The 27,024-nt window shown below is 34.4% G+C and overlaps 3 protein-coding genes and 2 pseudogenes across 3 annotated transcripts; all 5 read right to left on the bottom strand.

The window, feature by feature from the left end:
* Positions 1-2,868: 2,868 nt before the first annotated feature.
* Positions 2,869-4,044, bottom strand: LOC109047907 (olfactory receptor 4S1-like). Its single transcript, XM_019065561.2, has one exon. The coding sequence runs from the start codon at positions 3,947-3,949 to the stop codon at positions 3,020-3,022; it is 930 nt and encodes a 309-aa protein (XP_018921106.1). The 5' UTR covers positions 3,950-4,044; the 3' UTR covers positions 2,869-3,019.
* An 8,886-nt stretch (positions 4,045-12,930) lies between these two features.
* On the bottom strand, positions 12,931-17,946 carry LOC109047905 (olfactory receptor 2A12-like). The gene is made up of 2 exons (XM_042710831.1): positions 17,613-17,946; positions 12,931-17,513 (listed from the first exon to the last, which is right to left on the bottom strand). Exon 2 carries the CDS (start codon positions 13,973-13,975, stop codon positions 13,019-13,021), a length of 957 nt encoding a protein of 318 aa, XP_042566765.1. The 5' UTR covers positions 13,976-17,513; positions 17,613-17,946; the 3' UTR covers positions 12,931-13,018.
* Positions 17,947-18,690: 744 nt separating this feature from the next.
* LOC109048303 (olfactory receptor 52K1-like) lies at positions 18,691-19,710 on the bottom strand. The gene has a single exon (XM_042711530.1). The coding sequence runs from the start codon at positions 19,708-19,710 to the stop codon at positions 18,763-18,765; it is 948 nt and encodes a 315-aa protein (XP_042567464.1). The 3' UTR covers positions 18,691-18,762.
* Positions 19,711-22,014: 2,304 nt separating this feature from the next.
* LOC109048304 lies at positions 22,015-22,637 on the bottom strand (annotated as a pseudogene).
* A 2,509-nt stretch (positions 22,638-25,146) lies between these two features.
* Positions 25,147-26,102, bottom strand: LOC122134754 (annotated as a pseudogene).
* Between the last annotated feature and the right edge of the window lie 922 nt (positions 26,103-27,024).

Raw genomic sequence — 27,024 nt, 5'->3', positions numbered from 1 at the left:
AGAACTGCCACCTGCACAGAGCTGTGAGAAAATGGCTGCTCTGGTGCCACTGGGGGCACCTGTGCCTCTGGACAGTGTACCAACCTTTCCTGAGAAAACTGTAGAGACTTTAAGGAGATCAGAACATCAAAAGAAAGCACCTTCAATTTATCTTAATTTTTAGATCATAGTATAAATGATAGTTTTATAGCCAGTAATGGGATGCTGGAGGGAAAGTTCTGATGGTACCTTTAAGAAAGGTTCTAGTTTGTGTAATGCTACCACTTTAAGGGGTGTATGTGCGCTGAAAATAACACATCCCTGTTCTTTCTTGTGATGCAAGGAAGAATGTAATAGTAAAAGTTTCTCAATTAAGTTAAGCATTGCTTGCCTCCATTTATTACATATTGGGTTTAATTATTTGCTCATGGAAAAAAAACAAACAAACTTTGATTTGTTTAAAATAAGCTAAATATACTTTCACTTTTTTAATTTAGGTATTTAATTACTTAGATATATTTTTTCACTTTTTAACTAAATAGATCATAAAACATTTGCTCATGGAAAAAACGTAGGCGTAAAAAAGCTCCGGTGAGAATTGATAGATAGAGATTAAAACATATTCAATTATTGGCGAATTAACGTAGGCGTAGTGTAAGCTCCGGTGATATTATGTTTTTTTTTTACCGATAATAGTTTGTATTTTTAATTTTTGTTCGTTATTTTTTTTTTGTTTTTTTTTTATGTTTTTTCTTAGTCATTAATTCTCACTGGAGCTTGAACTGGACGTCCAACATCATGCGCTGGAACGGCACTCTTATTGGATTTTTAAGTTTAATTTTTTATTTATTATATGGATGGGTAATTTTAGGTTAATGAGGGTGTTGTTGTTATCAGAGGGTAGAGATTACAGTCTATTTACTGCTATTATAAAGCTCGGAAGAGACATTTTTAAAAAATATATAACTCCAGTTGTATTTGTCTGGAAGAAGAAAGTCATATACACCTAGGATAGCTTGAGGGAGAGTAAATCTTAGGGTAATTAACATTTTTGGGTGAACTATTCCTTTAAGTACTCACACAATCTCTGAGAGGGGTTTCCTGTATGCACACACCCAAAGCGTGCACACATAAAGCCACCTTTCAGACAATCTACTTATACCTTTAGTAACCTTTTATAACTGAGAACGACAGTAGATCTGTGCATTTGGTCTTAAAGACAGCAGCCTAAATAAACCTGCTGCGGTCTGTGGCCCTGTCCCAAATAGCACACTTCACTTGCAGTCTCACATTGGCCACTGTGTGTGCATGTCCGTTAAGTCCACGAGACCGTTATGTTGTCCCATTCATCATTTTTTTTGTTTGTTAAGTAAGAAGGTAGATAGTTATTTTTTGTTGTCCCATAGGATATTTAGGAAAAATTAAACAGGTGGTCTAACATCAAGTACAGAAATACTACAGAAATCGAGTGAGCTCAGAACGTAAGATAACAACCTTATAATCCACTGCACACTAATGCCAAACCCGCACTGAGGTGAAGACAGCAGATGACAGTCAGAGTTTAGCTAGTGTGCAGAAAGACTGCACTTCTTTTGTGGTCGCTATGTGCCCACGAGGCACACTAATGCCAAACCCGCACTGAGGTGAGCTCCACAGCAGACTTTTACCTGACAGTCAGAGTGGCATTACTTCACGAAAGTGTGCAGAAAGACTGCAAGGGTTTAGGGTGCCATTTGGGAAAGGGCCTGTGTCATTAATAATAATCAAACAAAAAATAGAGGGAGAAAAAACACTCACCGCTCTTGAGTGAATCACTTTTGTAACTTAAATTGAAATGATTCATCTGTATTTCTTTGTACAGTGAAGATTATCCAGTGTTATTTTACATTTGATTCCTTCATTCGATTTCTGTAGTATTTCTGTACTTGAATACTACTGTTAGACCTAATTCCAGTTTAATTTTCCTTATTGAATGTTTTATATTATTATTTTAGTTTTGCTTTGCTTTGATACTACTGTTCTGAGCAGTTTCGAGATATTGAGCTTCAAAGTTTTTGCATTTCATATAGTGATATGGGGAACAAAGTCACAGAATAAGAATATGTGAATAACACAATTTTGACAAAAAAAAAAATGTCAGATAGAACCTTATAATTCCAAGGTGATGATTTGATACTAACATAAAGGAGAGGGTGCAGGCCTCTAGAATCTCCAGCACCCAGAATGATTTGGATCAGCATTTCAGTGTTTATAACGTCACGTCATATTTGGCATACACATGTGCTCTTCTCGGAAAACCTGAAACCACAGAGTATAAATAAGACACTGGTCACACTACCCCTCGTGGTAAAATTCGTTGGGCCACTATTTTAGATAGTACGATTTTAAAATATAAATTTATATTTTATCTTGCATGAGATATATTTTAATGTACAGTATACTACATACATATTCTTAAAAAGACAAAGTATTTAGGATGTCTAAGACTCTGCAAAGAACCTGGGATGAAAATAAAGCATGCCTTTGTATCAAATCCTATAGTCACAGCTAGTTTAATAAAAAAAACTGCATTTAAATACAAGCTATTTTATATTTTTTAAGATACTATAATTTCCCAAAAAACCTGGTAGGAGAATAAAATGGTGCAATAACTTCTCTTAGAGCCTGAAGTAATCAACCGGAGGTCACTGAATAAAATAATGTAATAAAATATGCACAGTAATATACATCATGATGGATAATAATCTAATAATCTCATTTGCTCATTCACTTTTTGATGAATGACATGACACATGAATAAGAAGCTTTTCTTTCTTAGCATTGTTATCAACTGATTTATGATGCCTGACTGAGAAAACATTTCACTGAAAATAAACTGAACTGAGCATATTTCATAGTAATAGAAATTGTAATTATGAACATTTTGGTATATGTTTTTCAGCATGATATGACATGAGCATTGCTTCATTTATGCCTTAGCTGTTTACAATAAGGATTCAGTATTGTATAAAGACTATTAAACACATACAACAGAAGTTTATCATGCTTTTTTCAAGATATTTATACATGCTTTAAAGACTCTGTTGCGGACTTCTTTCAAGTTTAAGCCATAGATTACAGGATTTAAAAGTGGGGGCACAATAATTATTTCTAAAGCCAAAAAATTACGCAGGTCATCTGGGAAATCGCTTGAACCGTATCTGTTGTACATTGTATCAAAAAGCATTGCAACACTGAAATTAAATAATGAAATTACATGAGGCACACATGTCTGCCAAAATTTTCTTCTGCATTCTAATGATGCTTTACATGCAATTGCAAGTTTTACATAGGATACAATAATTACAGCGAAAATGCAAAAATTAAATGAAATGCTTATTAGTCCATAAATGTTATTGGTGACAGTTGATTCACATGACAGCTTTACCATTGACCAGTTGTCACAATACAGTTTATCAATGTGATTTTTACATAATACTAACCTATTTGATAGAAGCAGAGCAATGAGTGTTGAAATTAATGGTACAGTCCAACAAACGAAAAGTAGCAAGACACAAGAATATGTGTTCATCTTTGAGTGATAGTCTAAAGGTCGACATATGGCCACATGTCTGTCATATGCCATCGCTGCTAATGTAGAATATTCACATTTAATTGAACTGTAGATAACAAAAGACTGAAAAGCACACATGTAAGAAGGAATCACATATGAATCCAGTATTAAATCATGTAGGAATTTGGGATAAAATCCAGTGGCTCCATACATTCCATTTAAACACAGATTGCACAGAAAAATGTACATTGGTTGATGAAGGGCTCTCTCAAAAACAATTACCACACAAAGGCAACTGTTCATAAACAATATTAGACTATAAATAAAGAAAAAGCATGTGAAATATATATGTCTATATGATTTAGAGCCTTGTGGTTCCATCAGGGTGTAGGTTGCAAAATAAGTAATATTATCCATTATCTCTGTATGTTACCACAAAATACAAAATTAATTGATATTTGATTATTTACAGTCACCAAATGTTACAAAATAAGAATAACAATTAAATCTCAAGTAAGTGATAAGCATTGATGTCTTTTATCAATCCTAAAAATATAACACAAAACTGCTAATACTAGCCAACAATTACCATGCCAGAGTCCTCATCTTGCATTTTCACAACCACAAAGAGGCTCTGAAGAAAACTGGCATGCTAACAGATGCCTTTTATCCTCCCAGCAATTTCTCAAAGAGATACAAGCATGTACACCTCAGGGATTAATTTACAAACATTGTTTATCACAAAATGTGATTTTCAGTAAAAATTTGCATTTATTTAATTTCTTAGTATATTTTGTAACAAATGTAAAAGAAATGTAAAAGTAAACAGATCTAAAGGTCTAAAAATATGCATACATACATACGTACATTCAACATACTGCTATAAAAATGCATGTAGCTTTTATTCAACTCATTTCCACTTGTAGTCAATAAATTGAAAAATAAACATCAGTGAATCTTTTTATTTAGTAATTATTATTATTATTATTATTATTATTATTTTTATTTATTATTTTTTTTTTTTTCATTGTTATAAATTTTATGATACATTTTTTTTTTTGTTATTTTTTTTTTTTTTTATTTTTTTTTTTTTGTTATTTTTACTTTTTTTTTTTTTTTATTTTTTTGTTTGTTTAATTATATATATATATATATATATATATATATATCTATATATATATATATATATATATATATATTTAAAAAAACAACAACAATAAGAACTCTTAAAGGGATAGCACCTAAAAAGGTTGTCATTTAGGGTGTCACCATTTAACTGAAAACTTTTTATGCGTTTTGGCCATTCATTAATATAACAACATGTTTAAAAACTGGTTGCAAGGTGCGCGCTTTTGAAATTGATAGGCTACTGTTATCGTCACTGTGCAAACTATGAAACTGCAAATTTATGAAAATGGTGACATCATGTGCATGCAAATTACATGTTTGCATAGATTTTTTTTGTTTTGTTTTTTTACAATGTGACATCGCCAACTATTGGTCTGGCATGCATAACACAGTGTTTTACATTGTTTTAGAGGATCCCTGTAGTCTGCACACGAAAAATGCAAAGTACATTGTTGCTATTTCAGTGTACTTACTCACCCTCATGTCATTCCAGAAAGTATACTTCAGTTTTGACATGAACACTGTTCACTGTATGTTTACAGCTGAGCATGTAACGCATAATCCATTTAATAGTTTGTGCTGGGGCTAAAATTGTTGACAAATATTTTTATTGTCAAAAAGTCGTATGATCTCATATGACCTAACGTAAAGCCCTGCAATAATGTGATTTTACCAGTGTGGCACTGTAGCGCAAGACTGTAATTCGGTCCTCCTGCATGCAATCCAATGCAATTTTATGTTTGAACCAGTTGAGTGTGGGAAAGTTACTTTGCTTTCTTCACTTAGGGGTAAAAAGAAGTTATATATGCAACATTTATGCAAGCTGCATGAAGCAAAGGTAAGCAAAGCAAAGCTAGGGCTGGGTCTGCCTCCTCCGGGGGCAGCGCTTGAAGGCTCACCACCTGATCCCTGAAGGGAGTAGTGGGAACCTTGGGCACATAGCTGGGCAGGGGCCTCAGGATTACCTGCGAATCAGCCAGCCCAAACTCTAGGCACAAATTGTCGACCGTGCAAGGCCCCTAACCCCTTAATGGAGGCCAATACAAAAAGGAAAAGAGCTTTCATTGAAAGAAACGTTATCTCGACTGACAGCAAAGGAAAAAATGGGTCCTGCTGTAGTGCTTTGAGCACTAGAGACAGGTCCCAATAGGGTATAGAGGAGGGCCGGGGAGGATTTAACCTTCTCGCCCCCCTAAGGGACCTGATGACCTGGTCATGCTTCCCTACCGACTTCCCTTCCACGGTGTCATGGTTAGCAGCAATTGCAGCGACATAGACTTTAAGGGTGGAGGGAGACAGCCTTTGCTCCAGCCTTTGCTGCAAAAAGAAAAGCATGAACCTGATCTGACATTTCAGGGGTCTTCTCGGTGAGAAAAACACCACTCTACGAACAGGTTCCACTTAAAGGTGTAAGTGTGTCTCGTAGATGGTGCTCTTGCCAAAGTGATGGTGTTAGCTAACTCCTGGGGTGGGTCACCTAGAACCTCTGTGTCCCATCCAGGGACCAGACATGAAGTTTCCAGAGGTCTGGACGCGGGTGCCAGTAGATTCTTCCTCAGACAAATCTGCCAAGGAGGGGCTGTCACGAGGAACATTAGTTCCGGGAAGCAGGTCCGAGTTGGCCAATAAGGCGCCACAACCAGGACCTGCTCCTCGTCCTCCCTGATCTTTCACAGTGTCTATGTGAGAAGGCTCACTGGGGGAAACGCATACTTGCGAAGGCCCCGCGGCCAGCTGTGTGCCAGTGCATTCGTGCAGAGTGTTCCTTCGGTCAGGGAGTAAAACAAGTCTACAAACAGCAAACAGGTCTACCTGAGTGGCTCCAAAACGTCTCCAAATCAGCTGGACCATCTCCAAACCCCCAACACTGTGAAAAAGCTCTTTTGACGTACTGAAGTCCACAGGGGAGATGGCTGCCTGTAACACAAACATGGAGTAGTGCAGCCTGCTTTGTGCAACCCACTCGACACGGGAAAACCACCACCGCTGAAGCGCTGTACCGCCAACACCAAGAGCCCCAAAGAGCGTGCTGAACTCGTTAAGTTTTCTTCTCTCAGTAGAGTATTCAGGAGCAAAATGATTTGATCGCTTAGCTCCAAAGCGACTAGCTGAGTATGTGTTGCACCAGCTATCTTTTTATGCTCACGCTGTGATCAGTTTACACTCAAAGTGGATTGGATCTCTCTAAGCGAGATCCCATTTTGCCAGTCACCGACGTGATGTTGAGAGTGACCAACTGAAAGGGAACACTTATGAACAACATGGTCAAAGTGTCTGAATAATTTTTGGTCCCAATTTTTTTAATCAATTTTACTGGTAGTCCACTGTATGAAGATTTTTTGGGTATAATATGTCACAGTTTACTTTATTTTGCTATACTCACTTACATAAATGAACTAAAGTATCCTGCACCCACTAGTAAAAAAATATAAAAAATTATATCTGGTGTCTTAATAATTGTTGTTTTGACTGTGGATTAATTCTTGTTAAAACTACAAAGTAATTCAGTCAAGAGCAGTGCTGAATTGGGCTCTTTCACATCTTTATTTGTTTGCATGTTTAATCTGCAATTTGTATTTGTTCATTCAGGTGCAGGTCGGTGTTGCTGACCGTGAGACGCGGCTCTCTGCGTGTGCATGGAACACGGCACGTGAGTACTCAGTTGAGTTTTTCCGCGTCTTGTGTTTGAATGCTTTAAACCAGGGTTGTCAAACTGAATTCCTGGAGGTCCAGAGGCCTGCAGAGTTTAGATTAAATCTGAATTGACCCTAATTAAACACACATAATACAACTAATCAAGTCCTTCAGGCTTATTTGAAAACTATGTGGTATGAGTGTAGGAGCAAGGTTGAAATAAATCTCTGCAGAGCTACGGCCCTCCAGGAATTCAGTTTGACACCCCTGCTTTAAACTCTTTTGAATGTTTAAATTGGCAAGGCTTAAAAACACATGCAAATGATAAGGTTTCGTGACGATGTGCAGAAGTGGCCCTGAGCGTCTTTTTAGGCTGGCCTCATCCAGTCGGTTGAGATCGCTGGGGGGCCCCCCTCAGCCATGGGCCCCTAAAATCGTCACCACCTTTCACCCCACTAGCGAGGGACCTGGGCCGGAATAGGCCCGTGGGCCTTGAGTTTGACACATGTGCATTAGATTTATTTAAAGCAAGAGCTTTACATTAAACATGAAAAACAGAGTCAGTGTCGCTTTCAGTTAGGATTACAACTTGATTTTCTGCTATAAAGCAGCTCTCCAGTGTTTAGCTAATGTTAAAATCTTTTTATTAGTATAAAAACATATTATTATAGTGATAGTTTGGTTTACACTGATTAAAACTTGACCTAACTCAAGACTGCTTTAATTATCACAGTACTATAAAGAATTTTTGAGAGATAATGTAGTAAAAAATGGTTTATCCAAAAATGTCTTATCACCTTTTTTTGTTCCATATCATTATGAATTACAAAAGGAGATGTTAGGCAGAATGATGCATCAGTCAGTCAGTCAGTTACTTTTTCATACAGTTAATTAAATTGTGAATGAGAAAGTCTCTCTGAAAATCTGTCCTCTCATTTTATGTGTCAAATATATTAATTTGTATTGTAAAAAATAATTGTATAATAATTGTAATTGTATAATATTAATGACATTTTCAAAGACTGTAGTGATTACCTTGTGTTATTTATTATTTAGAATATGTATGACTCAACATTTAAAAAAAAATTGCAAAAGCTGAATAATCAATCAGTCTATTGATTAATCAATGAAATAATAATTCTAGTAAATAAAAAAAAATTAAAATATAAATAAATTTCCTGCAGACCTAGTGTGCGCAAACACATAGCATACACCTGAAATTTTATCCTTCAGCATCTGCGCTATTTCTCTCCAGAAGTTATGACCATCTTTATTCTCTTATAGGTATCTTATTCTGCTTGCACATGCACTCATCGACATGCATGCCTGATGTAGTTGCTATCTTTACTGGTTTGTTGTTGAAGGACACATTCAGCGTGTATGCACTACCTAGTGGACCTTTGTTTTCAAGCGCTCAGAATCACATATGCATGCGCTGTAGTCCATTGTAGCAAATTAGCTCAAGGTGAGATGAACATAATTAATCATAATGGGTTATTATTAATTATAATCATCTTCAGGAATTACTTGTAGCATTATTAGATTAGATTAGATAAGATTCAACTTTATTGTCATTATGCAGAGTACAAGTACAGAGCTAATGAAATGCAGTTAGCATCTAACCAGAAGTGCAAGAATATAGTGTTTTATATACATAAAAGTGCAGAGTAAGTGAAGCTATGATTTACAGAATGTACAGTGGGGTTGCTATATACAGTATTGAGCAGAGTATATACAGGTCCTTCTCAAAAAATTAGCATATTGTGAAAAAGTTCATTATTTTCCATAATGTAATGATAAAAATTAAACTTTCATTTATTTTAGATTTATTGCACACCAAGTGAAATATTTCAGGTCTTTTATTGTTTTAATACTGATGATTTTGGCATACAGCTCATGAAAACCCAAAATTCCTATCTCAAACAAAAATTAGCATATCATGAAAAGGTTCTCTAAACGAGCTATTAACCTAATCATCTGAATCAACTAATTAACTCTAAAAAACACCTGCAAAAGATTCCTGAGGCTTTTAAAAACTCCCAGCCTGGTTCATTACTCAAAACCGCAATCATGGGTAAGAGGTTAACCCAGAAGGCCATCATTGACCCCCCAAGTAAGAGAGTAAGACAGAGAAAGAAATTTCTGAACGAATAGGCTGTTCCCAGAGTGCTGTATCAAGGCACCTCAGTGGGAAGTCTGTGGGAAGGAAAAAGTGTGGCAAAAAACGCTGCACAACGAGAAGAGGTGACCGGACCCTGAGGAAGATTGTGGAGAAGGACCGATTCCAGACCGAGTCTGGAGTAGAAACATCCAGAGCCACCGTGCACAGGCGTGTGCAGGAAATGGGCTACAGGTGCCGCATTCCCCACAGAGAAGCAGCACTGGACTGTTGCTCAGTGGTCCAAAGTACTTTTTTCGGATGAAAGCAAATTTTGCATGTCATTCGGAAATCAAGGTGCCAGAGTCTGGAGGAAGACTGGGGAGAAGGAAAATGTCAAAATGCCTGAAGTCCAGTGTCAAGTACCCACAGTCAGTGATGGTCTGGGGTGCCATGTCAGCTGCTGGTGTTGGTCCACTGTGTTTTATCAAGGGCAGGGTCAATGCAGCGCTAGCTATCAGGAGATTTTGGAGCACTTCATGCTTCCATCTGCTGAAAAGCTTTATGGAGATGAAGATTTCGTTTTTCAGCACGACCTGGCACCTGCTCACAGTGCCAAAACCACTGGTAAATGGTTTACTGACCATGGTATTTACTGTGCTCAATTGGCCTGCCAACTCTCCTGACCTGAACCCCATAGAGAATCTGTGGGATATTGTGAAGAGAAAGTTGAGAGACGCAAGACCCAACACTCTGGATGAGCTTAAGGCCGCTATCGAAGCATCCTGGGCCTCCATAACACCTTAGCAGTGCCACAGGATGATTGCCTCCATGCCACGCTGCATTGAAGCAGTCATTTCTGCAGAAGGATTCCCGACCAAGTATTGAGTGCATAACTGAACATAATTATTTGAAGGTTTGACTTTTTTGTATTAAAAACACTTTTCTTTTATGGTCGGATGAAATATGCTATAATTTTTTTGAGATAGGAATTTTGGGTTTTCATGAGCTGTATGCCAAAATCATCAGTATTAAAACAATAAAAGACCTGAAATATTTCAGTTGGTGTGCAATGAATCTAAAATATATGAAAGTTTAATTTTTATCATTACATTATGGAAAATAATGAACTTTTTCACAATATGCTAATTTTTTGAGAAGGACCTGTACAGAATATAGGATTAATAGTACAATACAATGATTTGTTTGTCTGCAGGACAGACAGTGTTAATCACTACACTACATGGGAACATGCAACATCTGACTAGACACAAACATACACACATTAAACATAGATGCCAACGCAAGGAAAGCATGGATAGAGAGAGAGAGGTAGCGCTCGTGCGCAAGAGAGTAGAGAGTAATAGTAGTATTTACTCATCGTGTAATCACAACCTGTTAAGAACCATCAAATAATCACATCACCTTAATTAAAAGGGGTCCAAGCCTAGAAGAGCATCTAAATAGTTAACAAGCAGTTACTTGCACTGGTTCTGTAGGTGTTGAGTAAAGTGTCCTGGTGCATGTATAATGTGTAGATTCCTGTTGAATCCTGTTAGGAGTAAAAGCTTTGTCATTTCATCTATGGGTTGACTGCTCTGAAGTGAATCAACAAAGTTGCTGAAAACTGCCAGAAGATCGGACTCCCCTTGGAAGGGGAGTCGCAAGGTTTCCAAGGTGATGGGTGTCTCCCGTATTTAACTATATATAATGATATATAATGATGATATATAGCCTATATAATGATATAATAGAATATATATAATGCTATAGGCCGATATAAAAATAAATACAATATTATCTCTTACAAAAATAAACCATGTTTTTTTTTTTTTTGTATTGATAATTTTTTTTTTTTTTTTTTTTAATTTTTGTACATTGTGGATTTAGACTATATTTTTCCAAATAGTGAAATTTTCACCAACTTAGCTCTGGTGTGGTAAATGTTTTAAATGGGTTATACCCGGCTATTGGCGTTCGCAATTGTCAGAGGTGTAAATGTATCAGAAAGCTGTAAATGTCACCAATAAGTGGCCCATCGACAGACATATACGCGCATCCATTCTTATCAGTGATGCAATGTATTACCAGTTATGAATCTTCTGGTATCTTCTGGTAATTGCTCAGGTCTCAGGTGCCACTACTGGTCACCGCACCTGTGTGCTTTGCAAAGCAAAACATGGTAAGAGGCAGGACACTCCTTGGAAATGCCAGGCATGTTATGTTCACTTGTGTTTTCAGCTGAAAAGGAACTGTTTCCTAGTGTGGCACAAAGATGTATAGCTGTTCAATTCTGTATACTATGTGAGAGAGTAGGTTAGTGGGCTTCTACAAACCTTACACCCTTTTTTTTTTGTATTCTTGTTTTTTATTTTTTTTTTTGGATTTTTTTGTGATTGTTTTTTCTTTTGTTTTTTTTATATTTTTTTTTTTTTTTTTGATTGGTTAAAAAGGTTGTTTTCACATAATTTTGAAGCAAAAACTTTAGGCTTCAAAATCTGTTCTCAAAAGTCTAGGTGTTTTATTGCCTTATTTCAGTGACTTCAAAATTTTAGTTTTTCACTAATCACACATAAAGGTTGCTTTCTCAAAAACACCATCATGTACATACATGCTGCTCACATATTACTGTAGCCCAGTTTGTGCTGATTACAGTGTTATCAGACTTTAACCATTTATATGTTTATAAGCAACTGAAACACAAATATCAGGGCATGTCAAAACTAAAAATCTGGGAAACATCTGCTGTGTAATTTGATAAACATCTTAGAAGCAGTTTTACATGCATTCTAATAAATGTCTATTTGACATCTGACAGGAAACGTCTTAGAGACATATTGCAGATGAGCAAACACTCTAAAAATACATCTTGCATATGTAAATGCAGACATCAATAGACATATTTACATGTGTGATTAGGGTGAGTGCTTTACTGTCATGTGCTGGTGCCACCTTCTGTAGAACTTAATGGCACTGGTGCTGGCTTTCCTTAAATGTTAGTCTGGAGCCCTACAATGGTTGTCGAAGTCAGAAAAGTCAAAACAATGTTAGAAGAATGTTGTCTGTGGTATATTTTCACTGCAAAACAACAAGAAATGCCGCAAATATCACCGCAAATTCATTTTAGGCCGCAAAAATCAGAAAAAAGTCCCACGAAATCCTGGAGGGAATTTATTTTATAAACTGTGTTTGTGATGATCATTCGCTTTTCATTGTAAATAAGCATTTTCTCCCCCATCTTGTATAGAACAAGATAGTTAAAAAAGTTTCAAGACTTTGAAAGGACTATGAACTGTTCAAGAAAAAAAAATCTTTACATTGTCCTTTGGTGCTGGAATATTTTTATAGAAGTTTATAGTTTTTGAAGTTTCTATGATCTGTTCAAGAAAAAAAAATCTTTAGATTTAATATATATATGTTAGTGTAAATACATATGTGTAAGTTGAGAACACAATTAATCCAAGAATATAAAGGCATTTTATGTCATTATATTTTTATTATTAAATTGTTGTTTTTTTTAAAACATGGCTGTTTCTCAGCATTGTAAACTATGTAAAAAAATCCTTTGCTTTAATATTGTACAGTATATTCAAGAAAAATATAACAATAATGAGTGTGTGTATTCTTTATTGTTTTCTGATATTAACAAAAGATTTAAATATTCTTTTGCGTACTTCATGGAGTTTAAACCCATAGATTACTGGATTGGCAAGAGGTGGCACAATAAGCATCTCTAGTGCCAAAAATTTTTGAAAACTCTCTGAGACATTGTTTGAGCCATATCTGCTGTACATGGCATCAAAAAACACAGCAATAACATAATTAATCACTGTAAGCATATGGGGCACACATGTCTGCCAAAATTTCCTTCTGCACTCTAACGATGCTTTGCATGCAATGATAAGCTTTATATAGGACAAAATAATGAAAATACACAGACAAAAATAAAATGAAATAATAAAAAACCCATAAATATTATTGATTACAGTTGATTCACATGAAAGTTTTACCATAGACCAATTGTCACAGTACAATTTATTAATGTGATATTTACACAGTTTCAGCCTATTTGACAATACAAGAACAATGATCATAAAAACAAAGGGCAGGATCCAACAGAAGCAAAGTAATACAATGCATGAAAATTTGTTCAGTGTTGTATGATAATCTAAAGGTCGACATATGGCCACATGTCTGTCATATGCCATCACAGTTATTGTAGTACAGTCACACATGACTGAAGCATAGATCACAAAAGCTTGAAAAGCACACATGTAAGAAGGAATCACATATGAATCCAGCATTAAATCATGTAGGAATTTAGGATAAAATCCTGTGGCTCCATAAATATCATTTACACACAGATTGCACAGAAAAATGTACATTGGTTCATGAAGGGCTTTTTCCAAGACAATAACAACACTGACCCAAGTGTTAACTACAATTATCATAATATAGAGCACCAAAAAGCATGTGAAATAAATATGTCTGTATGATTTAGAGTCTCTTGGTTCCATCAGGGTGTAGGTAGGAAAATATGTTATATTATCCATGTTCATCAAATATCCATGAAAATCAAACATAAAAGACAAAAATCCCAAAAGACACAGATTTCTAAAACCATTCGACTATTACCTTACACCAGTCATCAAATCTTACAGTATATGGTCTCAGTCAAGATATTGAGGCTGTAATGACCACTGACCTGCTTATAAATAACATGTTTGCTCATGACAACTGGTCTGTGAGGATCTAGCAAATAAACCCTAGGGGTTATTCTAAGAACTTGTATGGTCTTTCACATGTGGTTCAATGCAATACAGCATTTTTGTCACTCAAATCATCAGTTGATTTGAAAATGCTTAAAATACAGTATAATCCGGAGTCCTGACATCATATTTAGAAGAAGATCTTATGTTACATATCATATTTCAACAAATATAGAAGAAATTCAGGATCCCTGACATACCTAGAGCTTTGACCTATTTTCCTTTCTCGAGATCTTTCCTTTAAATTATTTTTAAGGTAAAGCTTTGTAAAAAAAAAAAAAAAAAAAAAAAAAAAATTCAATTCAATTCAAAGAGCTCATTGTAAAATGCTTATGTCTACTGCACATCATGACCCCTGTGCCCAATCACATTAAAGGCCAGATTTATAAAACAGGACAAATTAGTGTAAGAATGAAATCCCAGAAAAGTACAAATGGGAGTGGAAAGCTCTGTGGGTGATCTACTGACATTACTCAAATTAGAGAACACGGATCCAAGCAAATTTCCAAAATAAACATAATCCAACCAGAGCAGGGCAATTTATAGTAAGTTCACTAACAATGAATGAATGGTGCATTTAGATAGCACTTTATTGTGTATTGCTGTACACCCAACACGGTTTACAATTGTGTGTGGGGGGGGGGGTCTCTCCTCAACCACCACCAGTGTGCAGCATCCACCTGGATGATGCGACAGCAGCTACAGGACAACCGCGCCAGTGTGCTCACCACACACCAGCTATAGGTGGAGAAGAGAGAGAGTCATAGAGTCAATCAAGTGGATGGGGATTATAATGAGGCCATGATAGACAAGGGCCAGTGGCAGCAATTTGGCCAGGACACTGGGGTTACACCCCTACTCTTTATGAGAAGTGCCATGAGATTTTTAATGACCACAGAGAGTCAGGACTTCAGTTTAATGTCTCATCCGAAGGATGGTGCTTTATGACAGTGTAGTGTCCCGATCACTATACTGGGGCATTAGGACCCAAATAGACTACAGGGTGAGCACCCCCTGCTGGCCTCAGTAGAATGAGTCATGTAGAAATATAAACGAATGATCAGTGTTGGGGAGTAGCTAGCTACAAGTAGTGATGCTACTAGCTAGCTACTAGCAGTGTAGCTTTTCCTGAAGCTAACTACTTTTCCAGCAAGTAGCGGTGTAGCACAACCAAACGCTACATTCTGATGAGTCACGAGCCTGTAATGCATTAAAGCTGCGCACGCAGCGTCTTCTTCTGAATAGATCACAAACTAAATTTCATCATTACCGCCATCTGTTGTGATATCAGGCATCGCGCGGCTTTACAGTTTTTCCACCGACAAGAGATCGTCTGATGATATCGCAAAGGATGTACAGGAGTGGATATTTTACATGAATCAACTGTAATTTACGCAAAACAAAGATTAAAATGCAGTCTACGTCGAAGACTTAAAGCACATACAGGAGATGAATAATAGTCTTTATTGCACTCTCGATCAAATGTCTGTTTTACAATGATGAACGGTCATAATATAATCTATCCCCCCACAGTTTTGTAATGAACACTAATCGAACAGAAAATAAAATTGCGATATAGTAGTGTGCTTATCATTTGGCAAAGGATGGTTGTGGCGGGATTCACGCATAGCACAGTGTTCATGCGCGCAGCTGATGTTTGACGTCTACATTTACAGTCAGTAAATACCGCATGAGCTGTGAGTTTAACCTGCTTATTTTATGACTCCTCCGTATCCAGTTTAAGTTTCATACATTTTGTTCTTACATTGGCGTTACGTTTGTAGCAATATACTAATATAACTAAAATAACTAATATACTATACTAATATAACTAAAGTATTTTATTATTGTGTGTGCCGAATAGTTTACAAAATCAAATGATTGGGACACTTTTTTCATTGAAATGGCTTGGAAAAGTGTCCCAATCAACCTGAATTCACTCTACTCTTTGAAATTGTGATTGCATTACAGTATGTTGTTTTAAACTCCAAATATTTTTACTTATAACTTCATTATAATTCTTCATTAATAATTATTTAGTTATTTGTAATGTTAATTGTAAAAAAAAAAAAAAAAAAAAAAAAGAAATGTAAATTCATTTCAATGTAGCAAGCTGCTTTTTGACAGTAACTTGTAGTGTAGCTAGCTACTTTTTCAAAAGGGTAACTTTGATGTACTGTAGCTTAACTACTTTAATTTACGAGTAGCTTGTAGCTGGTCAAGCTACAGTTTCAGAATAGCTTCCCCAACACTGTCAACGATGCATGGTTCTGCTCTAAGCATGTAAGTTACAAGTTTGTGAAAATACTGCAGTGCCAGGTATGTAAAGCAGATGATAAATATACTAAAGATACACACCAAAACAACTTGGCTAATCCAGACGCATAAAAGAATCATGAAAAAAAAATTCCTTAAAAATATTAAGCAGTACAACTGTTTTCAGCATTAAAATAATCTGAAATGGTTACTGAGCAGCAAATCAGCATATTTGAATAATTTCTGAAGGATCATGTGACACTGAAGACTGAAGTTCAAAAAGATATTTTAATTTGACACATTTCACTATAAAAATTCTCTTTTATAAATTCTCTACAAAAGAGGGGCCCGGTGGAAAAAGTTTGGGAACCACTGCCTTAACTTAAGGTGGTGGCTTTAACTAAAGTTTTAAAAATATTATTTACAATATTAAAATACAATGAGGGATTACTCACTTACAAGGAAACAATAAATAATAAATAAAGAATAAATAATTGTAAAACATCTTTGCCAACAAATATCGAAGGGGTAAGCAGTTCAGAGGAAAATAAAAACAAACTTTAATTATGACTGGCACAAACATTAATTATTATGGCAAAAACATTATTATGAGCTGTTCAACTATGTTAAAAGTAACCCATTTGCAGTGTGCAATATTGATAATAATGAATGTGTGACTTTTTCTCCACAAGATGTTTGTTATGCAGTTATAATTCTAAGTAAGGTATAATATACATCCAGCCGGTTGTTATTGCAGAATAACCCCCGACAGTGTGATCAGGACCCCGACACAAAAGATCCCACTCATTACACAGCTACTTGCCACATATGTAAATAATTAGACACAATATATTGATTTGAGTTGAAATATTTGAACACAAAGCTTCTATGAAGACAACAGTTGCGAGTAAGCGGCACGTTCAAACTAGATGGACATTTAAGGGATACAGTGCAGTCATACCACTTATTACATTTCACCACATAAATAAGGTAATACTTATAAGATATTTAAGACAAAACTGTTTTTAAAATCTTACCAGTTTGTTAGTTGTCTTATAATCCATTAGTGTACATAATCGTCGCAAAATGGCAGCAGCTGTTTGTATGACATGAGAGAGCGAGTCTGAAATACCAGGATGACATTAAATAATTGTACACATAATATTGAATGTAGTTTTAATACTTTTTAGCTTACCAAATGCAAAGCTTCCACAAAGAAAAACTGTTCAAGCGTATATCGCCGACTTCAGTTACCCAGATGAGCCTGTGTTATCAGCTTATAACGGTTGTTATCGAGGCATAACATACCTCGGAATGTTGCGACTGACCAATCAGAATCAAGTATTCCACAGAGCCATGTATTAAAAGATAATAAGGCATGTGGTATGGATAAGATATCTCCTGAACATTTAAAATTTGCGAGTAGAAAACTCTGTCCTCTGCTTGCTATTTGTTTTACCTTGTTCTTAGCTCGTGGTATTTTACCTGATTCTATTTTATTTTTTATGCTAGTGCCTATTATTGAAGATAAAGCTCGCAACATAAATAGCATGGATACTTACCGGCCATAGCTTTGGCCAGTATTTTATCCAAAGTCTTTGAGGAGACCTTACTAAATAACAGTTTGTCCTGACCTCTGACAACCAGTTTGGTTTTAAATCTAAACATGGCACAAAGTCTTTGAGGAGACATGTATATATATATATATATATATATCTATATATATATGATATTGTATATCATATGATTTGTATATCAGGCACAATTCCACAGTTTTTTGGTGTTTTATTGTTGCCTCTAAAGCATTTGATCGTGTAAATCATGAAAAATTATTTTGCAAGTTACACAACAGAGGAATTCCTAAATCTCTAGTGAAAATTCTGGTTTACTGATTATACAACATATATTTATATATAAATTAATATTTTTAATATTGCTGCTGTGTGCATCTTGCTGATTCTATGCTGAATTATATGCTGGACTATTTTATGAATAAGTGGAAGCTTATCAATAAGTAAGAGCATTTGAAAAAAAAAATGTAAAAACAAGGAATATTTCATACATATGAATTTATGTTTATTTGAAAAGTACTTGTGTAAATGGGGGAAAATGTGCAGACAGTTAGTTATTCAGACAGTCATTATTGCAATCAATCAATCGATTAATCAATCAATAAAAAACACCTTCAGGTTGATACAAGTCCATATCATCTTGTCAAGGTGTTTTTGGGACTGTAAAATCTCAGTGTACGTTATTCCATTAGCAAGTTTTAAATGGCTTTTCAGCATAATGAGAAGCTAAAAACGTGATTGTAGCTTGATATATATCTTCCTTGACTTGTATCTTTACATAAAGTCTTTGTCATCTTTGGTACAATTCATGCATAATTTTAGGACTCTTTTGCGAACTTCTGATAGTTTTATGCCATAGATTACAGGATTGAAAAGAGGTGGCACTACAATCATCTCTAAAGCCAGAAACATACGCAAATTAACAGGGAAATCACTTGATCCATATCTGTTATAGATGTTATCAAAAAGTATCGCTATAGTGAGATTTATCAATGAAATTACATGAGGAACACATGTCTGCCAAAATTTCCTTCTGCATTCTAATGATGCTTTACATGCAATGATAAGTTTTATATAGGACATCATAATTACAATCACAAGGCTAAAATACAGTGAAATAAAAATAAATCCATAAATGTTATTGATCACAGTTGACTCACATGAAAGTTTCACTATTGACCAGTTGTCACAAAACAGTTTATCAATATGATTTCTGCATGGTACCAACCTGTTTGATAAGAAAACTGCAATGAACATAATAAGAAATGGTATAACCCAACATAAGCCAAGTAAAATGCTGCATGAAAACTTGTTCATTTTTGAGTGATAGTCTAAAGGTTGACATATGGCCACATGTCTGTCATAAGCCATCACTGCTAATGTAGTATATTCACACATAACGTAAGTATAAACAACAAAAGCCTGGAATGCACACATGTAAGATGGAATTACATATGAATTAAATATTAAATCATGTAAGAATTTAGGATAAAATGCTGTTGTTCCATAAATATCATTTACACACAGATTACACAGAAAAATGTACATTGGTTCATGAAGGGCTTTTTTCCAAAAACAATGACTACACTGAGCCAAATGTTCAAAAACAGAATCATAACATAGAGGAACAAAAAAGCAGGGTGAAATAAATATACCTGTGTATGATTTAGCATTGTGTGGTTCCATCAGAGTGAAGGTTGTAAAATGTGTCATATTATCCATCATATATTCAACAACAACAAGTAAATGGTGATCACTGACATCATCTTCAACTTGAAAATATGGCATACACGCTTTTAAAATACAATGAGCTTTAACACCAATCAAACATTACCATTGCATTACCTTGAATTGTGATCTAAAACTCACATTTATGAAATGAAAGCACTATGGACAACTGACCCGGCTTATAAATAGCTTTTTTACTCAGTTTAACGTTACAAAATAAACTCTAGGGAAAAATTCAGAGAGCACTGAAGCCTTTTTTTTTTTTTTTCAGGAAATAGTTCACCTAAAAAATCCCGACGAACAGATTATACTGAAGAAAGAAGTCATTAAAAATGTTTGTATTAACCATAGATCAAACTTAGATTACAAATACAATCAAAACCTATTTAAGTAATGATTGATGTTCCAGGGGGGTTAAAGAATAAAGCTATAATATTTGATTTTAAGTGGATATGCAAAATTGTACCTTGTTAAGAAAACATCTAAAAAAAAAAACATACAAAGATTGGACCATAATTTAGCTAATCTCATAATAAACTATACGTTTATCAGCAAATTCTCGTGCTCTTTTTTTTTTTTTTTTTGACAAAAATCCATTAATGTACCTGGGAGCAGGGAAACCATATGCTCACTGAATACAAACCTAACAGACTACTCAGGGGAAGCTGGCCTAATGGTTAGAGAGTTTGACTCCTAACCCTAAGGTTGTGGGTTCGAGTCTCGGGCCGGCAATATTACGACTGAGGTGCCCTTGAGCAAGGCACCGAAACCCCAACTGGTCCCCGGGCAGCTGCAGCATAAATGGGTGCCCACTGCTCCGGGTGTGTGTTCACGGTGTATGTGTGTTCACTGCTGTGTGTGTGCACTTTGGATGGGTTAAATGCGGAGATCAAATTCTGAGTCTGGTTCACCATACTTGGCTGTATGTCACGTCACGTCACAGATCATTAGGACTGAGTCAGTTTGAAATACCAAGGGTTCACACAAAACAAGGGGAGTCCGCTTTTAGTTATTATGCCACCCGCAGTTGGAATCAACTTCCAGAAGAGATCAGATGTGCTAAAACATTAGCCACTTTTAAATCTAGACTCAAAACTCATCTGGTTTAGCTGTGCATTATTGAATGAGCACTATGCGATGTCCGAACTGATTGTACTGTATTTTATGTATTCACTGTATTTTATGAAAAAATCATTTTCTCTTTTTTAACTCTTTTAAATTTATTTTAAATCCATTTTTAAATCATTTTCAAAGTTTTTAAATTTCTTTTTTTTTTGTTTTGTGATTTTTTTTTTTCATTACTATTTTCTTTTCTTTTATGTAAAGCACTCTGAATTACCATTGTGTACAAAATGTGCTATATAAATAAACTTGCCTTGCCTATATATATATAATAGTTTTTTTTTTTTTCTGGAATGTTTTATCATACTGTGCTTAATGTTTTTCATACAATAATGTGACAGGTTGTACATGGTTGTTTTTTCAAACATTCTCTTACAATTCATTCATAAAACAAATTATAACATGTTTGCATGTCTGTTTCAGTGCATCAAGTAAACTGTCAATGTTTTTAAGCTTTTTGAGCTCCTGAAATGTTTACACTTGTTGAAACACATGAGACAAAAAACTTTTGCTTTAAAGTAGATTTTAAATTGTGTATATCAAGGCACAATTCCACAATTTTTATATATATTGATGCCTCTAAAGCCTTTGATCGTGTAAATCATGAAAAAATTATTTGCAAGTTACACAACAGAGGAGGTTCCTAAATCTCTATTGAGTATCATGGCTTACTGATTATACACAAATACATGTATATATAAAATTAATATTTTTAATATTGCTGCAGTGTGTGCATCTTGCTGATTCTATGCTGGATTATACGCTGGACTTTTTTTATGAATAAGTGGAAAGATTATCAATAAGCAAGAGCATTTAAAAGTAATGTAAACAAAGTATATTTCATACATATGCATTCATGTGTATTTGAAAAGTATGTGTGTAAATGTGGGAAAATGTACAGACAGTTAGTTATTCAGACAGTCATTATTGCAATCAATCAATCGATTAATCAATCAATAAAAAAAAAAACCCTTCAGGTTGATACAAGTCCATATCATCTTGTCAAGGTGTTTTTGGGACTGTAAAATCTCAGTGTACGTTATTCCATTAGCAAGTTTTTAAATGGCTTTTCAGCATAATGAGAAGCTAAAAACGTGATTGTAGCTTGATATATATCTTCCTTGACTTGTATCTTTACATAAAGAAAACAGTTAACTTTTTCCCTAACAAAATACACTACAGCACACACACAAAATACTTCAGTCTTTGGTACATGCATAATTTTAGGACTCTTTTGCGAACTTCTGATAGTTTTATGCCATAGATTACAGGATTAAAAGAGGTGGCACTACAATCATCTCTAAAGCCAGAAACATACGCAAATTAACAGGGAAATCACTTGATCCATATCTGTTATAGATGGTATCAAAAAGTATCGCTACAGTGAGATTTATCAATGAAATTACATGAGGAACACATGTCTGCCAAAATTTCCTTCTGCATTCTAATGATGCTTTACATGCAATGATAAGTTTTATATAGGACATCATAATTACAATCACAAGGCTAAAATACAGTGAAATAAAAATAAATCCATAAATGTTATTGATCACTGTTGACTCACATGAAAGTTTCACTATTGACCAGTTGTCACAAAACAGTTTATCAATATGATTTCTACATGGTACCAACCTGTTTGATAAGAAAACTGCAATGAACATATTAAGAAATGGTATAACCCAACATAAGCTAAGTAATATGCTGCATGAATTGTTCATTTTTGAGTGATAGTCTAAAGGTTGACATATGGCCACATGTCTGTCATAAGCCATCACTGCTAATGTAGTATATTCACACATAACGTAAGTATAAACAACAAAAGCCTGGAATGCACACATGTAAGATGGAATTACATATGAATTAAATATTAAATCATGTAAGAATTTAGGATAAAATGCTGTTGTTCCATAAATATCATTTACACACAGATTACACAGAAAAATGTACATTGGTTCATGAAGGGCTTTTTCCAAAACAATGACTACACTGAGCCAAATGTTCAAAAACAGTATCATAACATAGAGGAACAAAAAGCATGTGAAATAAATATACCTGTATGATTTAGCATTGTGTGGTTCCATCAGAGTGAAGGTTGTAAAATGTGTCATATTATCCATCATATATTCAACAACAACAAGTAACTGATGATCACTGACACCATCTTCAACTTGAAAATATGGCATACATGCTTTTAAAATACAATGAGCTTTAACACCAATCAAACATTACCATTGCATTACCTTGAATTGTGATCTAAAACTCACATTCATGAAATGAAAGCACTATGGACAACTGACCCGCTTATAAATAGCTTTTTTACTCAGTTTAAGTTACAAAATAAACTCTAGGGAAAATTCAGAGAGCACTGAAGCCTTTTTTTTTTTTTTCAGGAAATAGTTCACCTAAAAATCCCGACGAACAGATTATACTGAAGAAAGAAGTCATTAAAAATGTTTGTATTAACCATAGATCAAACTTAGATTACAAATACAATCAAAACCTATTTAAGTAATGATTGATGTTCCAGGGGTTAAAGAATAAAGCTATAATATTTGATTTTAAGTGGATATGCAAAATTGTACCTTGTTAAGAAAACATCTAAAAAAAAAACAAAACATACAAAGATTGGACCATAATTTAGCTAATCTCATAATAAAACTATACGTTTATCAGCAAATTCTCGTGCTCTTTTTTTTTGTTCTCTTTTTTTGACAAAAATCCATTAATGTACCTGGGAGCAGGGAAACCATATGCTCACTGAATACAAACCTAACAGACTACTCAGGGGGACGCTGGCCTAATGGTTAGAGAGTTTGACTCCTAACCCTAAGGTTGTGGGTTCGAGTCTCGGGCCGGCAATATTACGACTGAGGTGCCCTTGAGTAAGGCACCGAAACCCCAACTGGTCCCCGGGCAGCTGCAGCATAAATGGGTGCCCACTGCTCCGGGTGTGTGTTCACGGTGTATGTGTGTGTTTTCTTTGGATGGGTTAAATGCGGAGATCAAATTCTGAGTCTGGTTCACCATACTTGGCTGTATGTCACGTCACGTCACAGATCATTAGGACTGAGTCAGTTTGAAATATCAAGGGTTCTCACAAAACAAGGGGAGTCCGCTTTTAGTTATTATGCCGCCCGCAGTTGGAATTAACTTCCAGAAGAGATCAGATGTGCTAAAACATTAGCCACTTTTAAATCTAGACTCAAAACTCATCTGTTTAGCTGTGCATTTATTGAATGAGCACTATGCGATGTCCGAACTGATTGTACTGTATTTTATGTATTCACTGTATTTTATGAAAAATCATTTTCTATTTTTAACTCTCTTAAATTCATTTTAAATCCATTTTTAAATCATTTTCAAAGTTTTTAAATTTCTTTTTTTTTGTTTTGTGATTTTTTTTTCATGACTATTTTCTTTTCTTTTATGTAAAGCACTCTGAATTACCATTGTGTACAAAATGTGCTATATAAATAAACTTGCCTTGCCTATATATATAAAATAGTTTTTTTTTGTTTTTTTTTCTGGAATGTTTTATCATACTGTGCTTAATGTTTTTCATACAATAATGTTGACAGGTTGTACATGGTTGTTTTTCAAACATTCTCTTACAATTCATTCATAAAACAAATTATAACATGTTTGCATGTCTGTTTCAGTGCATCAAGTAACTGTCAATGTTTTAAGCTTTTTGAGCTCCTGAAATGTTAACACTTGTTGAAACACATGAGACAAAAACTTTTGCTTTAAAGGAGATTTTAAATTTGTATATCAGGCACAATTCCACAATTTTTATATATATTGATGCCTCTAAAGCCTTTGATCGTGTAAATCTTGAAAAATTATTTTGCAAGTTACACAACAGAGGAGATCCTAAATCTCTATTGAGTATCATGGCTTACTGATTATACAACATACATGTATATATAAATTAATATTTTAATATTGCTGCAGTGTGCATCTTGCTGATTCTATGCTGGATTATACGCTGGACTTTTTTATGAATAAGTGGAAGATTATCAATAAGCAAGAGCATTTAAAAAGTAATGTAAACAAAGTATATTTCATACATATGCATTCATGTGTATTTGAAAAGTATGTGTGTAAATGTGGGAAAATGTACAGACAGTTAGTTATTCAGACAGTCATTATTACAATCAATCAATCGTTCGATCAATTAATCAGTCAATAAAAAAAAACACCTCCAGGTTGATACAAGTCCATATCATCTTGTCAAGGTGGTTTTTGTGACTGTAAAATCTCAGTGTACATTATTCTCTTAGCAAATTTTTAAATGGCTTTCCAGCATAATGAGAAGATAAAAACATGACTTTCGCTTGATTTATATCTTCCTTGACTTGTATCTTTACATAAAGCCCAGAAAACAGTTAACTTTTTTACCCTAACAAAATACACTACAGCATACACACAACATACTTCAATCTTTGGTACAATTCTTGCATAATTTTAGGACTCTTTTGCGAACTTCTGATAGTTTTATGCCATAGATTACAGGATTGAAAAGAGGTGGCACTACAATCATCTCTAAAGCTAAAAACATACGCAAATTAACAGGGAAATCACTTGATCCATATCTGTTATAGATGGTATCAAAAAGTATCGCTACAGTGAGATTTATCAATGAAATTACATGAGGAACACATGTCTGCCAAAATTTCTTTCTGCATTCTAATGATGCTTTACATGCAATGATAAGTTTTATATAGGACATCATAATTACAATCACAAGGCTAAAATACAGTGAAATAAAAATAAATCCATAAATGTTATTGGTCACAGTTGACTCACATGAAAGTTTCACTATTGACCAGTTGTCACAAAACAACTTTTCAATATGATTTCTACATGGTTCCAACCTGTTTGATAAGAAAACTGCAATGAACATAATAAGAAATGGTATAACCCAACATAAGCTAAGTAATATGCTGCATGAATATTTGTTCATTTTTGAGTGATAGTCTAAAGGTTGACATATGGCCACATGTCTGTCATAAGCCATCACTGCTAATGTAGAATATTCACACATAACGTAAGTATAAACAACAAAAGCCTGGAATGCACACATGTAAGATGGAATTACATATGAATTAAATATTAAATCGTGTAAGAATTTAGGATAAAATGCTGTTGTTCCATAAATATCATTTACACACAGATTACACAGAAAAATGTACATCGGTTCATGAAGGGCTTTTTCCAAAACAATGACTACACTGAGCCAAATGTTCAAAAACCAGTATCATAACATAGAGGAACAAAAAGCATGTGAAATAAATATACCTGTATGATTTAGCATTGTGTGGTTCCATCAGAGTGAAGGTTGTAAAATGTGTCATATTATCCATCATATATTCAACAACAAGTAACAGGTGATCACTGACATCATCTTCAACTTGAAAATATGGCATACACGCTTTTAAAATACAATGAGCTTTAACACCAATCAAACATTACCATTGCATTACCTTGAATTGTGATCTAAAACTCACATTCATGAAATGAAAGCACTATGGACAACTGACCCGCTTATAAATAGCTTTTTTACTCAGTTTAAGTTACAAAATAAACTCTAGGGAAAATTCAGAGAGCACTGAAGCCTTTTTTTTCTTTCAGGGAATAGTTCACCCAAAAATCCTGACGAAGAGATTATACTGAAGAAAGAAGTCATTAAAAAAATTTGTATTAACCATAGATCAAACTTAGATGACAAATACAATCAAAACTTATTTAATAATGATTAATGTTCCAGTGGTTAAAAAAAGCTATAATATTTGATTTTAAGTAGATATGCAAAATTGTACCTTGCAAGAAAACCTCAAAAAAACAAAACAAAAAAAAAAAAATTAAAAAGAATGGACCATATTTTAGCTCTTGTCATAATAAACTATACGTGTATCAGCAAATTCACATGCTCTTTTTTTAGACAAAAATCCATTAAAGAAAACGATATATTATATATATATATATATATATTATATATATATATATATATATATATATAATATATATATATATATGTATATATATATATATATATATATATATATATATATATGGATATATATAATAGTTTTTTCTGGAATTTTTTATCATACTGTGCTTAATAATGTTCATACAATAATGTTGATAGGTTGTACATGGTTGTTTTTCAAATGTTCTGTTGCA

The sequence above is a fragment of the Cyprinus carpio genome, chromosome A21 (genome assembly GCF_018340385.1).
Source record: "Cyprinus carpio isolate SPL01 chromosome A21, ASM1834038v1, whole genome shotgun sequence".
Taxonomy (NCBI): Eukaryota; Metazoa; Chordata; class Actinopteri; order Cypriniformes; family Cyprinidae; genus Cyprinus; species Cyprinus carpio.
Note: the sequence above shows the minus strand (reverse complement) of the source record. Positions and strands in the feature narration are given on the sequence as shown.

Excerpts from the sequence above, each read along its gene's own strand:
- LOC109047907 (XM_019065561.2), bottom strand. The coding sequence starts at position 3,949 with ATGGATAATATTACTTATTTTGCAACCTACACCCTGATGGAACCACAA.
- LOC109047905 (XM_042710831.1), bottom strand. The coding sequence starts at position 13,975 with ATGTTTGATTTTCATGGATATTTGATGAACATGGATAATATAACATAT.
- LOC109048303 (XM_042711530.1), bottom strand. The coding sequence starts at position 19,710 with ATGGATAATATGACACATTTTACAACCTTCACTCTGATGGAACCACAC.